Below are 18,209 nucleotides of genomic sequence, written 5' to 3' on the forward strand. Positions count from 1 at the left end.
GTAAATCAAAGCTAATATTCATGAAGACATAGTAAAGAGGAGATTAACTGACTTAGCAGAACAGAATAAGCAGAAAAATAGAAATAAGCGAGAAACAAAGTGATCAACCCAATAGGACTCAGGAGTTACATATAGGTTTCAGGTTCAGGGGTGAGGCTTGGGTTGGAAAACAGAGACTGGCTGAACACCTGTGAGGAGCAGTCAGACATTTAAGACTCCATCCCAAACTGCACAGCCAGATAATTATTCTCTAAAGAGACTAAACCAGAAAGACCCTGGGCTAGAAGATATTGGGTATAGATGAGGAAGAGATAACACTAAATTGAAAATGAGGATTAAGTGAACATATGCATGATAAACAGTGAGATCCTTAGCCCCTTTTCTACTCTCAGCTCCCAAAATGCTGGCAGCCAGCATTTATAATTCACTAGACAGAAACAGGCAGATGTGTCTCTCAAGAAATTAAACAGCCACAGAGAAAAGACTTAAAGATATTGACATTTGGGGGTTCTCAAAGAAATGGAGAGGCTTCTGTCCAATCACTGGTATACTAGGAATTCTAAAATGTTCCCAAGATTACCCAGCTCTGGTGTACACACTCTATATAATCTTTGGGACTGTGAATTTGATAGATTTTATCCCCATGATTAGGTTATGCTATATAGCATAGTTGACCTGAAGATAAGAAGGTTATCTGGGTGGGCCTGACCTTATCACATGACCCCAGGAAGACCAAAGAGATTTCTTTGGCTGGTTGGAGAAAAGGAAATCAGAGATTCAAAGCACAAGGATTCCACAATGCCATGCTGATGTGAAGATGGGGGGAATGTGGGCGACCTCAAAGAGGTGAGAGCAGTTTCAGCTGACAGTCTGTATGAATATCAGGATCTCAGTCCCACAATTCCAAGGAATTAAATTCTGCTGCCAACAATAATAAACTTGGAAATGGATTTTCTTCTACAGCCTACAGATGAGAACTCAGCTTAGCTGACATCTTGATTGATTGTTAGCTATTATAAAGAAAACGGAAAAAAAAGGGAATAAACACAGAAATGAGAAAAATGAAGCAACTATTAGCATCCTATATAAAGGAACTCTACCTCCAAAAGTAGCTCCTTTCAGCTGAAATCTACCTTCATGTAGCATCTTTAAGCCTGGTTCTGCCTCTTCGAACCACAGAAAACAAATATCCCTTATATTCAACTTGAGTCTTCTCATCTTCAGGAAAAACATTCCCTGTTCCTCTTATGACATGTTTTCAAATAATTTCACAATCCTCATTTCTCTCAGGTAAACTCCTAAAGCAACATCAAATTTCAGGCAAATGCTAAATTATATCACTGCTACCCTGTACAGTTTTCCATACTCAAGGAAAGAACCTTGCATGTGCCCCTACTATGTTTTCATCTGTATTTGGTCAACATTCCCTTAATAATCCATTCTAGAATTTTACCCAGGATAGAAATCAAACTTAACCATGAGTCCTTCAAATATTTAGATGCTGTGTTATGAGATATTTATTGAAAGCATTATCAAACAGCAATAGGTCAGTTTTATGCTATAATAAAATCAGTTTATATGCATTGAATGTACAAAATCTAGCATTGGTTCAGGGTGCTCAAGCCATGAACAATTAATGTTCACCATATATTTATGTCCACTTTAGGAAAGTTAAGAAAATATGGTTATTTTAAATGATCATAGAGATTTAGAGTTACTATTCCCTTATATTTAAGGCATATTATATATTATGATGTTTACTCTTGGTTATGTATATAAACTCTAATTAAAACACTTCTTATGAAGACAATATAATGATGATCCACTTTACAAAAATATAATGATGATTCACTTTACAAGGTTTTAAAAGACAATCTGTGACAAAAAAGTGGAGGGAATTACACACAGTCAATTCTTATTATTCATGGTAGTTATGTTCTGTAAAGTCACTGGGAACACTGAACTAATGAATACTGAACCACTGCTCCAAGGGGAAATACAGGGCTAGGTGCCTGAAGTCTCTGGCCACAGCATTTGCATTAACCAGTCAATACATAAGCTTGTTTTATGTGTGTTTTTATTTAAATACAATCTTATTTAATATATTATACTTGATTTATTAACATTGAACTCACAGCCAACAGTACTATAACTCATGCTGAAAAGGCTTATCTAATAATACACGTATATTCTACAAAAGGCACATCACAGCCTTTTCACATTTAGGAACACTAGATAGCACTTAAGCATTATACTTGGGGGCCATTTGAAATCACCAACAAAAGGCACAAAAATGTGGAAAATGTGGCACTAAGTAGACCATGGAAAGGACACTTGTTTACAGTATGAGAGCTGAAACAAGAAGGCAGAGAGCATCACCTCAGCGGAAAACATGCACGCAGAACAACTCAAAATTTTCACTGTTCTGTGCATTTCTATGAAAGACTGAGAAAGCACTATAATTTGGGGGTATAAATACATTTTATAAAGTAGGTGAATTTTCAAAGATGGAATTCAGGACTAATGAAAACTAACTGTATAAGAAGTCTCTGTTTGGACTTCCCTGGTGGCGCAGTGGTTAAGAATCCGCCTGCCAATGCAGGGGACACGGGTTCGAGCCCTGGTCCAGGAAGATCCCACATGCCACGGAGCAACTAAGCCTGTGCACCACAACTACTGAGCCTGTGCTCTACAGTCCATCAGCCACAACTACTGAGCCCATGTGCCACAACTACTGAAGCCCACGCGCCTAGAGCCCGTGTTCCGCAACAAGAGAAGCCACCGCAATGAGAAGCCCACACACCGCAACACAGTAGCCCTGCTCGCCGCAACTAGAGAGAGCCCACGCGCAGCAACGAAGACCCAATGAAGCCAAAAAAATAAAAAAAGAAGTCTCTGTTTATAAGGTTTACAACAACCTGTCAATTTTATTCTGGTAATGAAACTATGCTTGTATGAAATGTTGCATGTTATGCTCTAGAAAGTAATCCATTAACCTTTATTAATAGTCTTATACTAAATATCCAACATCAGACATTTATAATAACCGGAGTTTTTAAGAGTTATGTAGAACTTTGGAAAATTAGTCTTATTATATATGTAGAGTTTGCAGACTTACCTGCAGCTTCTAGTAAAGCTTCCAGTCTAGCTTGTGTTTCTGGATCTACTGTCCTGAGGTCTGCACCATCAGCAGTACCCGACAAGAGTAACTTGGAAGCCGTTTCCAGCATTGGATTTTCCAAATCATCCTGATCCAAAATGAAAGACTCCACCTAGAAAACAAATACCAAAAAAAGAAGAAAGGGAGGAATGAAAGAAGAAAAGGAAAGTGGGAAGAGAAATAAACAGAAGAAAAAGGAAGAGAAGAGAAAAATATTTTAACATCAAAATCAATGATAAATACAATGCAATCCTGAATAATTTCAATGGGATAGATAAGCCCACAGTTTAAAGGAGAAAATTACATTTGTAGAATAATTTAAGAATATATTATTCATATCATATGTAGTCTATTTTCTTTTCTTACTGAAATCATATGTATTCTTTTCTATTCTAATTTCATGGGGGAAGGGTAGTGTATGGGAGAGGTTATGAGGTTAATACTTAGACATGAAACCTTTGACTTTGGTAGAGGGCCTAAATTAGCTGTTCTTAAATCTTTTGTTCTCAGGACACCTTTATACACCTATAAAGTAGTGCTGCTCCCAAGGACTTCATATAAGGGTTATATTTATTAATATTTACTGTATTTGAAATCAAACTACAATATCAAAAAATCAAAACATTAATATCACTACTGGTTTCATTACAAAAGTTTTTAAGTACTGGAATGCTGTCAAGCCCAGGCAAATAAAATTTCCAAAATTCTAGTTTGTGCTTGAAAGCTTAATTTTATCATTGGTGACAAATACTGTTGATTGTTTCCCTTAAAGGCTCACTTCGATCATTTCTGAGAACATTTGCCAAATGCTCAAGTTTGATAGGCATAGTGTGTCTGTCTTTTATATTTTTCCAGCAAAAAAAGACATTTCATGAAAAAAAAAAGTGGACTGTTCACCTCACATCTCAAAAAAGCCCAAGTGCTTTTCCCTCAAACACCACCATACTTTCATATGCATAAGTGCTTTATGTGTTCCTCCCATTTTGTCACACAATAACATTAAAAGGACATGTATTCAAAAGTGGAAATTTCAAAAAATTAATATTTATTGCTCTATCAAGATTATTCTTCAGGTGAAACTGGCTTTTCATTTTATTTTTTTAACTGTGAGTATATATGGCAGTGATAACTACAATGATACTAGCACAATTTTGTGCCATGGCCTTAAGAGGCCAGCAGTTTTACCTACCATTGCTTTTGTATCATCAGTGCAAATATCAACCCAGTAAAAAGGCAAGTAACATATTAGTATTGTGATGAAAACATTTTTGACCTCTTGAACATCCTGAAATGATTTCTGGGAACTTGAGAGGGCTGCAGACCATACACTGAGAACCACTGATACAGTAACATACACCAGATTCAATTAAAAGAAATGTAAAGAATTAGAAAATAGCAACTCTTAAGACATGGGGAAAAGTTTTGTTTTGACATCCCTTGTCATAGTGCTACTTACAAATAGGTATAAAGATATAATTCTTTACAGTTTGCTGATAAAAAGTTGATAATTATTATATAAAATATCACTAACATGATCAGGTGAAATTTATTTCACAAGTCTAAAGTACTTCTAACACTGTAATAACTAAAATAGATATAAAAGTTATTAATAACCTAGAATACAATTACCCTCATGCCTAGTATCTAGCTGTCAGAAATAAGATTTAAAAACTTCAGAAATAAATTCTTAACCAACGTAACACCAGAACTCTATTGTTCCATCTTTAAAAGTCACCTGTCTAGCAACCAGGCATAAATCCTATATCAATACATATTTAATACTGAATGTTAAATTTAGGGGGAAATAATATGCTTCTTTCTAAATTTCCATTAAGCTAATGCAGTTTAATATGAAATAACATTTCAGATTTCTAATATTTCAAATATAGACACCGAATACTCTGAAAATAATCTCCGTAAATATTTGAAAATTTTCAAGAATTTTGCTATATATTAACCTTAAAAATCTATATGATAGGAAGGAGTTAAGAAAAAAACAATAATGTTTTTTAAACTTTATTTTTAAAGGCAGTAGTGAAAGCCTAAGTGTTATACATTAGGAAGGGGACTTTTCAGCATGGTTTGGTCATAGACACATGTGATTCAATATTATAGCCTGGTAAAAACTATGTCCTCCTATCTTTAACCATGGTCCAGACGATGAGTCTTTCTAGAGAAAAAGTTGCATCCCAATGAAATTTTCTCTGTTAAAATATCTACAATTTTTCAATCCAATGGGAGAAGACAAAAAAAAAAAAAAAGAGAGAGAGGAAATAATCATGGAAAAATGAACACAGGTTAAAATGAACAGGTGAAAAATTAAATGTTTCAGATTAAGGTTTTAGAAAACAAAAGATATCAAAGAGCAGTGCAAAGTGCCAAACCAAAAGTACAGATCAAAGGTACTAAGACTGTTTGAAGGAGACAATGCATGCAGAAAGAATATGAAAGGATTTTGACCAAAATAACTAATTGATATAAGAAAAAAGGAGAAGAAGGAATGTAGCACTGATAGACAAGCATAAAATTTCTATATGCTAGAATACAGGGTTTACTATAGGAAAAGTCGGAAAGCTACAAGTTAGATCACAGAAGGTATTAAATTTCAATCAAAAGTGATTTGCTGACACAAGGTCCCCTTATGCCACATTGTATCTTAACTAAGTTTGGTGAAAATTTACTAAGAAAAATGCATCTCTATCTTTTCATGAGGGATACTAAGTGCAGAAGAAATATGTTTTCTTATGGATTTAAAACGTCTCCATAAAAGTTCTTTTTTTTTGGCCGCGCAGCACAACTTGTGGGATCTTAGATCCCTGATCAGAGATCCAACCCATGCTCTCAGCAGTGAAAGCCCGCAGTCCTAACCACTGGACCGCCAGGGAATTCCCATCCATAAAAGTTTTCATATTGATTTTTAAAGCCCACTATTCTTGATATGTGAAAAACTTGATAACTTAAAAATCAGTAGATTCAAGTGACTATGAAATACTATATATAGATTTTTAAAAAGACATTAGGATGAAAGAAAAGAATAGGAATGGATGTCTATTATATTCTCTCCCACCCCCCCCCAGTTTAAGATTAATGAAGAATAAACTAATTTCAAGGATACTGTTAGGATCTAAAGACCTACGTACCATTTCTGCTTCATCTGCTACCTGTGAGACCTAAGCAAGTCTCTCAGCCATCTCTAGATGCTTATTCTGCGTAATTTTTTCATGAATTTTTCACATGACTTATTATATATATTTACTGTCTTTCTAAACTCCATGGAAATAGGCACTTTGGAGCACTGATATATATACAGCAACTAGAACTATGCTCATCGCATTGTCAGGATTCAAATAACTCTTGAATAAATAAAAGATGATTTGGGGACCCTTCCCTTTCAGATTCTAAAATGTTGCAGTGTATTTGGAGAAGGGAGAGGTAGTTACAAAAAATAAATTTAAAGGTATATTTTATAGCTATAGAAAAATCAAATATTAGGTAGCAGGTAGGGAAAAATGCTATCTTTATTGATTTATTAAACCTTTATTACAAACAGTCTTTGTACAAGAGATACTGATGTTTACTACTATGAGATGTGTAAAATTAAGCCTACTACCTAGGAGCTTGTTTCTTTAATGTGAGAGTAAAATTATACAATAACAATAATACAAGGTAGAAAGTGCATAAGATGAAGAAAGGAGAAAAAAAAAGAGCCATAGGAGTTCTGAAGAGGTAGCAGAAGAGGACTTCCTCCTTTAACACCAATTCCTCTTTTCCCACCTGGAAAAGTTCTTGTGCTACATTACAGAACAAGTAGAGAGACTGATATAAGGAGATGCAGTCTTATAAAAACACAAAAATAAGTAATCCTTTATTCAAATGTCAACTAAGTTATGGGCATATACCTCTTTAACATGTCCTTAGTTGAGGAAATTCAGATTGAAAACTAAAATGCATTTTCCCATTGAAACCTAACTCATTTTTATCATATTATTTCTATAGAAAAAAATTCATTTTGAATAATGGCCAAGTTCCGGAACATTAAAAATGGTCTGAATAAGAAATTCACATAAATATTCTGAAACATTTTCCTTAAATGAAATGTATAAATAACTTTCCTGAAGAGTGGAGAGACAGAAGGAAAGGGATGTCCTTATTAAGTTTATTCATCCTTAAGGGAAATAATGTCAAAGTCATTAATATTCAAAGCATGACAATTTAAGTTATATCTAAACTATTTGGATGTGCTGTTTTGACTAGCTGGATATTTTATGAAATGGTGTTTGTGCATCAAATTCTGGTCTAATACAAAGAACCATCAAAATGCAAGGGTCTTAGATATCACCACGTTCAATTCATTGCTACAGATGAAAAAACAAAGCACAGGATCCGTATATAAATAGCAAGTTTCTAAATATCTAACACCAAGAGATCAGTTATCCAATTAACAAGTTCAATATTCTTTCCACCAGAAAAAGAGGCTGGTGTTTGACTCTGCTCTAGAAAAGCTGACTTTAAATTCTATATTTAAGGGATAAAGCTGTTAATACCTGAACCCAATGTTTAATTACTAAAAGTGAGACAACTAAACATTATATGCCCCTGATTTATGCAACATAAAATACACAGTACCTCCTATGAAGTACTCTTGCCTCCCTGAAATAACTTCCAGTTTATAAAAATTATTAAGGCAAATATCAGGAAAAATTTAAATCAGGGCTCCTCAATCTTGGCACCATTGACATTTTGAGCCAGATAATTCTTCGTTGTTGGGAGCTGTCCTATACATACACTTCAGGATGTTCAGCAGCATCCCTGGCCTCTACCCACTAGATGCCAGTAGCAACCCTATCACAGGTTGTGATACTAAAAATACCTCCAGACATTGCCAAATGTCCCCCTGGAGGAAAAAAAAACAAAACCCCGGGGGTGGGAAACTGGGAACCACTGAGTTAAACAGAAGCACACAGACTAAACTAAAATCTAGAACATGTTTTAAAAGAGAGAGAGAGACAGAGACAGTAAAAGGGAAGAACCGTTCTAAATGAAAGAAATTCCAGAGACATAACCATCAAAATAATAGACCTTATTTGAAATTTTCAAGGAAAATGAAGAAATCTGAATATGAACTGTGCATTAAATAGTATAAAGGAATTACTCTGGTTAGGTAAGAAAATGCCCTTATCTTTTAGAGATGCATATTGTAGTATACAGAAATATTGTCAGGAATTTAAAACAAAGTGGTGTGGCGAATTCTTGATACTGGTGATCTGAAAAAGAGATTTATAGAGGCTTTATTTTACTAGTCTCTATACTTTTGTGCACATTAAATCCTTTTAGTTTTTAAAGATTAAAGGTGATGTGTTACTGCAGAGGTTGCTTTTGTTTAAAAAAATTATTTAATGGTAATACTATTCAATTAACAAAGTATTTTTTAACCAGTTTGCAGGGCAGAAATAGAGACACAGATGTAGAGAACAAACATATGGACACCAAGGGGGGAAAGTAGGGATGGGGTGGTGGTGGGATGAATTGGGAGATTGGGATTGACATGTATACACTAATATGTAAAAAACAGATAACTAATAAGAACCTGCTGTATATATAAAAAAAATAAAATTCAAAAAAAGTTTTTTTTGTTTTTTTTTTTGCGGTACGCAGGCCTCTCACTCTTGTGGCCTCTCCCATTGCAGAGCACAGGCTCCGGACACGCAGGCTCAGCAGCCATGGCTCAGGGTCCTAGCCGCTCCGCGGCATGTGGGATTTTCCCGGACCGGGGCACAAACCCGTGTCCCCTGCATCGGCAGGCGGACTCTCAACCACTGAGCCACCAGGGAAGCCCCCCCAAAAAAGTACTTTTTGCTTTCTCCCCAAAATAAACTTAACACAAATGCTTAACAATAAAAAGCAAGGTCTTTTAACAATGGTCAGAGTTGAATGAATTTGTTTATGCTATTAATGGCATTCCCAATCCTTGTATATTCAAAACACAAAGTCACATGAAAATGTGGAAATGTAGCGTCATTTGGACCAACTGTGAAAATTAGCGTAACATTTCAAATTAACTCCTCTTCAGAACAAATGTATTATCACTGCTATATAAGAGAAGAGCAGTCCATTTGGTAGTATAATAAACTGGTATTCACTCCAAAGAATAAGGATACAGTATATTCTGATTAACTAGACATCATATATACAAACTCTATTCAATTTAACAAATGTTCACTGCCAATTACATACTATGTGCAAAGCAGTTGGACAGCCACAGGAGAATGGTAATCCAAAATGATTTTTTTAATAATCAATGCCTTCCACAAATATAAATATAGAAAGGCAACTCTATGTACAAATAGCTAACTATATCAAACAAGACTGGAAAACAGTACAAAATAGATACTAATACAGTGATTGTACAGAGGAAGGAAAAGACAATTCTGAATGAAAATAGTAAAAAGAATAATGCTTGAGTAAGATGGGGTCTTTCAGTATCATGCTGAGAAGTTCAGAATTTATATGGTAGCTTACTGAAGGGTTTAAGCATTAAAATAAATACTCAGCGTTCTAGAAAGATAGAGGCCACGTGAAAGATGGTTTTGGATAGACAGGACAACAGAGACAAAGAAACCAATTAGGAATTATCAATCATTTGATCAATATATCAAATGAAAGATTATGCAAGGTGGGGATAGGAAAAAGGGTCAGTCTTCCAGAGTAAACATACTTTAAAAAACGAGAATGCTAGCAACTACAGAATTTGGATTTCTTAACCTTTAACACTCCCCATCCTCCCATCTCATCACTATCCACCAATTTATTACTGCTTTTGTTGTTCTGGAAACCACCCTCCACTTATCATTGAATGTCAAGCTGGTAATCTGAACTTCAAGATGATAATAATATTAAAAGGCTGTATATAGAAAGGTAAATATTAAAAAAGAGATTAATTTGAATCTATGATAATTTTATAACACTGATTGAATAAATTCTTAATAGTTTACACTATGTCTCTCAAACAAGCCCAGAAAAATATGGTATGTGTTCTTCCAAGTTCTTTGAATACAAACACATATTTATTATAAGAAACAGTCATCATCATAGTCATCATAATTATTTTCTTCTGTACATCATAATTATTTTCTTCTGTACATGGTCCTAAAATCTAATAAAAATTTCTTTGCTCTGTATTTTTTATAGTCTTTTTTTGGGGGGGTGGGTATAGTTGTTTTACAATGTTGTATTAGTTTCTACTGCACAGCAAAGTGAAGTAGAGTTCCCTGTGTTATACAGCAGGTTCTCATTAGTTATCTATTTTATACATATTAGTGTATATATGTGAATCCCAGTCTCCCAATTCACCCCACTCTATAGTCTTAAATAGGGTAAAATTCAGCTAAAATACTGCAACTCTTAATAAAGAGTAAATTATTCCAAAATTAATACACTTGGGGTATAATTTTTCTGTACTACTGGAGTCCCTGAACACTGATTTATGTATACATTAAAATAAAATAAGAAAATAAAATAAAAGCCCACTTAAAGTCCTTGTAAAAAGAGTATCAATTAATAGTCTGACATGGTATTAGTATCCTGCGATTAAAGCAAATAAAACTAAAGTGAACCTGACTAAAATAAATTTAGCTTTCAGAAGTCTATTCATTAAGAAAACACTGATTTATACCTATATTCTTTCATTAATACTCATCTATCCATCTAATAAATTTTAGTTAAGATCTAGGAATGTGCTAAGCATCAGTGGTATACTGCAAAACACAGCAGTGTTCTCACAGAGCTAATACAAGACATGACGTCTTTTCTTACGCTTCAAAGTACTTACCTGCCTGCAACAACTCAGTATTAAATCATCAATACAATATGAAATTTTTGACATTAATTATAAACTTTATAAAGTGAACAAATTATTAATGTTTAAAATAAGTAAAAATTGTATGGAATTCTCAAATCTAGAGTTTTTAAGTAGATTTTTTGCTAACAGAATTAGTTATAGGTTATTTCAAGGGTTTCCTTAAGTTCGATATCAATAATACAATGTAATGTAATTATAAATTTAGCCTACTTCTGTTATTTATCATTATTCATCAATTATCATAAAAAGAGCCTCAAAATAAAACAATTTCCTGTAGGATGGCATTAAAATGCACATGCAGATATACACACACATACAGATTACACACAGAGTCATGACCTGGTAAAATTTGAGAATTCCAAGGATATAAAGCCTAGAAAGATTCCAGGGGGGTGTTGTTAATAAGAGAATTAAAACTCAGATTGATATTAGAATTTCCAGATACAAAACTAGATGCTAGAAGACAATTTGCAACGAAAAGAAATGAAGCACAATTATTTCTAAAAAGTCTAAACTGTAGAACAAGGTAATTTTTTTAGAGATGTAAGCACTCTGAAAATTTAAAAGCCACAAACATTTCTGAATTTAGAGAATGTATGCCTTCACAACAAAAATGAATCCAAGAAAAGGACAGCCTTGGAATCATAAGACTAAGGAGTTAGAAAAGAAATTAGTAGAATATAATCCTTCATTAACATTTCAGGTAGTTGTTAATAAATAATTCCTTAAAGTTAAAAAAGTAAAAGCATATTAAAACAAATATATTACTAAAATTTCAAATTATTTAAAAAACAGTAAAGTCAAGTTTGAATGAAATAATGTCAAAAGCCTATGTTAAGGGAAAGGGAGCAACTAGTTACAAACAGTGTTTAATGCAATCCAATGCCTGCTGAAGAACAGGAAGAAAACATATTTTTCAAACTGGGAGGGAAATAGAATTTTAAAAACTCCAATTCAGTTAAAGACAAGGGGGTGGGGTGTGGGATAATAAGAAAATACATCTTCACCATAATCTTCAATGTTAGGAAAAAGAACAAAGACCAAAAGACCACGTTAATATAAAAGTGAATGGGAAAATTCCTCTTATTTTAAAACTGACATGTAGATTAGGATTTAAAAAAAAAAAAAGGAAAAAACTCAACTATATGCTATTACGAGAGAGATCTAAATTTTTTTGTCATAAAAGTTGAAAACAGAGGTGTGAAAAAGCAATCCCAGTCCAAGGTGCCATTATTAATATCAGTCAAAGAAGAATTTAAGGCAAAAAGCATTATATAGAAAAAAAACATTTCATAATGATAATAGATACAATACACCAGGAGTGTGTGATAGCTCAACTTCTTTGTACCCTAACAATATAACAGAAACATATAAAGTAAAAATACTGGAAATGTAAGCAACTTGAAAATTCACACAACTTAGTGGGAAACTTTACACACATCTTTCTCAGAAAATGAGGAAATCAAGTAGATTATGCAAAGATATGGACAATTCAGAAATAGAATTAATGAACTACACTTATATTTCATAGTAAAATAGACCTGATCATATCTTAAGCAAAGGAAAATCTCAACAGATTTTTTTAATACATTTTTTAAATTAATTACATTCTTGGTCCATTAAGCTAAAAGAAACTAAATATTATCAATAAAAGAATAACACTGTACTTGAAAATTTAAAAAGAAAAGAAAAAAAGCCTACTCATGAACTCTCAGAATACGGAGGAAAAGAAAATTAAAATTGTGAGCATATTATTTCCAATGGAATTTGGTCATAGCAATCCTTACAGAAAAATTTAGAGCATAAATGTATTCAGAAGAGCACAAGAAAGGTTTAAAATACATAAAAAGCTTCAAAAATAAAATACAAATCAAAATATATCAATATAATTTATAGTGATAAATATAGAAATGAAGTAATTCAGAGAGATACAAAAGTAATTAATAAACCCAAAAATTGCTTCTTGGGTAAGTCTAACAAGAAAGAAACAAGCCTTTGACAAGTCTGATTACAGAAAATCAGAGAAAGAAAAAAATATAAGGAGAAAACTGAGCACAACTATACATCAATAAATGTGAAAGTCTAAACAAAATGGATGGTTTTCTAAGAAAAGAAATCATCAAAATTACCTCAAGAAAAGGTAGAAATGTAATAGAATATATCCATAGAAGAAATCTTAAGGGTAGTCCTTTAAGAAGGAACAGAACATTATTATCTTATTTACGAAGTCCAGAAATCAGATGGTGAAACTCCCTAGCTCATAAGCATAAATAACCCTATTAGCAAACCTAAACAGAAAAAAAAAACTAAACAAAACAAAAACTTAAATAAAACACCATTAGAAAATTCAGCAGTTGTGTAAAAAGTACAGCACACACATATATGAAAGGGGATCAAGAAGACATTAAGAAATACAATTAATGTGTGATCTTCCCCTACCTGGAATGCTTTTCCCAATGCTTTCATCATTCTTCAGGTCTTAAGTTTATATTTTACCTTCTCAGATGATAATATCAAAGGAGGTACTCTCCTCATCTCTCTACCATACCATTCTCTTTATTTCCTCCACAGTACTACCACAGTCTAAAATTATCTTGTCCTTGGGTACTTGCTTATTATCTCTCTTCTCCATATAAAAAAGAGAGGAACCATTCAGACTTAGTGCTATCACCAAGTTTGTGGCAAAGTTCCTGGCACAATGCAATATCCGATATTGCAAGTATCCAAATACTTGCTGAATAAATACTAAAAATGAGAAACACCATTACCAATATTAGGTCAATGTATTAACGTAATTCACTACATTAAAATGTTAGACGTGAAAAGAATAATGTATCATCTCAACAAAAACACATGATAAAACACAATATCTATTACCATGGAAATACCTGGTAAGCCAAGAAGGACACTTTTGTTCTTGACAATGTTTTCTATCAGAAATCTAAGGCATATATAAATGTAGAAGTTTAAATATTAGAAGCATTCCATTTAAATCAGAAAAGATGCCCAAATCAGAACTAGTAGGGAAAAGATCTGGAAACCTAACCAATGCAATAAGACCAGAAAACAAAACAAAACGAACAAAAAAACAAAATAGTGAAGTAAATACTGAAAAAAGGACAACAAAATGCCATCATTTGCAGAAAACATAATAATCCTTCTAGAAATTTCAAGAGAATCAATTGAAAATTAAGTAAATGGTAAGATCAACGTACAAAAATCAATAGATTTCCTATATAGTAGCAATAACCAATTGAAAAATAAAGTGCAAAATGGAAGAAAAGATGTAATTCACAATAACAACAAAAACTACAAAATACCCAGGAGTAAACCTAACAAGAAAAATGTAAGACCTACATGAAAAAAAACGATAAAACTTTACTAAAGGACATAAAAGAACACCTGAAGAAATGGAGAGGCATACCATGTTCCTGGATGGGAAGATTCAATAGTGTAAAGATGTCAATTCTCCCCAAATTAATCTGTAAATTCAATGCACTTCCAATCAAAATCCCAAAGGGATTTTTAATGGAACTTGACATGTTGATTCTAAAGTTCATCTGGAAGAGAAAATACACAGAAATTGCCAAAATTTTTTTGAAAAAGACAATGGGGAGGGGTGCCCTACCAGATGTCAAATATAAAATGACAATCATCAAAACAATGAGGTATTAAATCCAGAACAAATATATTTTGGACTTTTAAAATATGATAGAGATTATATATCAAGTCAGTGGAAAAAAAGACATATCGTTCAATAAATTATTTTGGGAGAATGGTTACAAAACTGAAAAAATTAGTTAGGTCCCAACCACAGAATATATATTCTAAAAATTCCAGATGAATTAAAATCTACTAGAAACATAAATAAAACTAAAGAAGTAGTGGAAGAAAATATAAGAGACTAAATTACTATAAGAAGGCTTTTCTGGAAAGACACAAAACCTAGAAGCTAGGAAGGAAAAGACTGATAGACTTTGACAGTATAAAAATGAAAAATCCAAAGATTCCATAAAGTAAGACAATAGACAGGTTAGGAGAAAATGTTATAAAATATGATGAGTATATTATAAACAGAATTATAAAGAAATCCTAAAATTTCAGTAAGAAAAAGGCAAATCCCGCAATGGGCAAAATGATATGAGTAGGCAATTTACACAAGACATAACAAATGACCAATAAATATGCTCAACTTCACTGGGAATCAGGTAAATACAAATTAAAATGTGGTATTATTCTTTATCCATTGACAGACAATGCCTATTTTGGAGAATAATTTGGCAGAATCTATAATAGACATTTTAAAATGCAGTTTTCCTTCTAAGAATTTAGTGTACAGAAATACTTGTACATGTAAGAAAAAATATGTACAAGGATGTTCATTAAAGTATTGATTATAACAGAAAAAAATCTAAGTAATCCATATGCCCATCAACAGAATGAGTTAAATAAATTATACTATGAAATAATAAATAACCATCTAAAGAATAAAGTAGGTCTCATATAAAAGCCTACACCACGACTATCTAAGGTACATATCCTGCTCATTCTGTCCCTTCACTTTTCATCTCTTTACACTTCATTATTTATCTTTATGAAACTTAACAATATAGTGACATTTTCCCCCCAACTTGTTTATTATCTTCTTCTTACTTGAATATAAATTCACTTAGGCAAGGACCACATTTTGTTCCTTGCTCTGTCCTTTGCAACTAGAACAGAGTCGTAAACATAAAAATATTTCCTGAATAAATACATGAATACTGATGTAGAAAGATATCAATATTACATCAGGTGAAAAATGCCTCAGTAAAGCAGGCATGGTATGCATCTGCTTAAGTTGATTTTAAAAACAAAATGTATGTGTACAAGAACACAAACAAAACATTTCAAGATATATAAACCCAAGCGATTAACAGTGTAATCAAAGAGTGAAATCAATGAGAATTTTACAGTTTTACTTGTCTGTACCCTTCTATATTGCTTACCTTTAAAAACAACAATAAAAAAGACCACGTAGTTTCCTATTATGTAATCTTCGCAAATAATTTAAAAACAACCTTTAGATCTTCAAAGAAAAATATCAAGAATAACATTTCCATATTTCTAACAAAAATTCCAAAAGAACTACCATAATAATTTGTATTATTTTGAGGTATATAGGATTAACTTGATGGTATATGTAATTCAGTCTGAAACACACATGCAACCCAATTATTTTTAAATGAATGAAAAAAGCCTTGGCATCAAAGTCAGTCATTGTAAGATTCAGTTAAAGCAACTGCTTGGTTTCCCAAGAGAAGAAAAATCAGGAGAATATTATATTCTTTCCCTTCATTTTTTTCCCTTCTGTACCCAATTAAATTTTTTTGAAAGTCAGGTTTATTGAAGTATAATTTCGAATATATTCACCCATGTTTAGTTGTATAAATCTGTGAATTTTGACAACTAGTTACGTAATTGCCACCAAACAAGACAGACAATATTTCTTATATTCAAAAATTTCTCTTGTTCCTTTATAGGCAATCTCTTACCATTACCCTCTGCCCCTAGTGATCATGTTTTCTGTTACTTTCATTTTCTCTTTTACAGAATGAAATGGAATCATCCAGAGTTTTGAGTGCAGCTTCTTTCACAAATGCACAATGGCTTTAAGATTCATCTACCCTACAGCATGCGTTAGCAGTTCATTCCTTTTTATTGCTGAATAAAAGTTTTTTTAAACTTACCTGACTAGGATCTCTAGCACTATGTTGAGTAGGAATGATGAGAATGGGCAACTCTGCCTTGTTCTCAACCTTAGGGGAAAAGCATTCATTCTCATCGTTAAGTATGACGTTAGTTCCAGGTTTTTCATAAATACCCTTTATGAGGTTAAAAAAATTCTCAGCAAACATAAGAATTCTCTGAAAATTTTGCTGAAAATTTTTGCTGAAAATTTTTTCAACAATGCATGTTGAATTTTCCCAAATTCTTTCTGTATATATAGTGAGATTATAAAATAATTTTTCTTGAGTATATAAATGTAGTGAATTACACTGATTAGCAAATGTTAAATCAACTTTGCATTCCTAGAATATACACCATTTGTTCATGATGTATAATCTTGTTTATATATTGCTAGATTCTGTTTGCTAATATTTTGTTAGGATTTTACATCTAGGTTCATTGCATACTGGTCTATAATTTTCTTTTCTTATAATATCTTTGCTTGCGTTTTGGTATTAGGGTAATAATGCAGGTCTTATGAGTTGGGAAGTGACTCCTCATCATCTATTTCCTGGAAAAGTCTCTGCAGAATTTGAACTATGTCTTCCTTTAACGTTTCATATAATTCACAGATGAAGCCATTCAGATGTGGAGTTTTCTTTGCTGGAGGGTTTTTAATTAGAAATACTATTTCTCTGTTAGATATAATATTATTCTGGTTAGATATAATATTATTCTGGTTATTTATTTACCTTGAGTGAAATTTGATATTTTGTGTTTTTCACAGAATTGTTCATTTCATCTAAGTTAAATTAGCTGGCAAAGTAATTCATAATACTCCCTTATTAACCTTTTAATGTATATGGATGGGATAGCTTGTCTTTTCTCTCTCTCTTTCTCTCAATCACTTTTAATGATTCTTTCAGAGAACCTACTTCCAACTTTCAGTTTTATTTTCTTTGTTGTTTTTATTTTCAATTTCATTAATTTCTACTATTATGTTTATTTATTTAGTTAATTTATATTCTACCGTTATGTTTATTATTGCTTGCATTCTGCCTGCTTTGGTTTAATTTGCTCTTCTTTTTTCAATTTCTTTAAATTTATTTTAAATTAATTATTTATTTACTTCTGGTTGCATTGGGTCTTCATTGCTGCGTGCGTACTTTCTCTAGTTGCGTCAAGTGGGGGCTGTTCTTTGCTGTGGTGTGCGGGCTTCCCATTGTGATGGCTTCTCTTGTTTTGGAGCATGGGCTCTAAGCGCGTGGGTTTCAGTAGTTATGGCATACGGGCTCAGTAGTTGTGGCTCACAGGCTCTAGAGAGCAGGCTCAGTAGTTGTGGTGCATGGGCTTAGCTGCTCCATGGCATGTGGGATCTTCCCAGACCAGGGCTCAAACCCATGTCCCCTGCATTGGCAGGTGGATTCTTAACCACTGCACCACCAGGGAAGTCCTTCAATTTCTTAATGAAGAGCTTGAGGT

The 18,209-nt window shown here is 32.9% G+C and overlaps 1 protein-coding gene across 10 annotated transcripts in view; it reads right to left on the reverse strand.

The window, feature by feature from the left end:
- ANKRD17 (ankyrin repeat domain 17) overlaps nucleotides 1-18,209 on the reverse strand; it is a 159,786-nt gene that overhangs the window by 84,340 nt on the left and 57,237 nt on the right. For all 10 annotated transcript variants that reach the window (XM_082838778.1, XM_082838781.1, XM_082838777.1 and 7 more), the window contains exon 2: nucleotides 3,119-3,272. In XM_082838778.1, the coding sequence (XP_082694904.1) occupies nucleotides 3,119-3,272 (154 nt within the window). The remainder of the gene's footprint in view (nucleotides 1-3,118; nucleotides 3,273-18,209) is intronic.

This window comes from Leucopleurus acutus (genome assembly GCF_964270905.1).
Source record: "Leucopleurus acutus genome assembly, chromosome: 4".
NCBI lineage: Eukaryota > Metazoa > Chordata > Mammalia > Artiodactyla > Delphinidae > Leucopleurus > Leucopleurus acutus.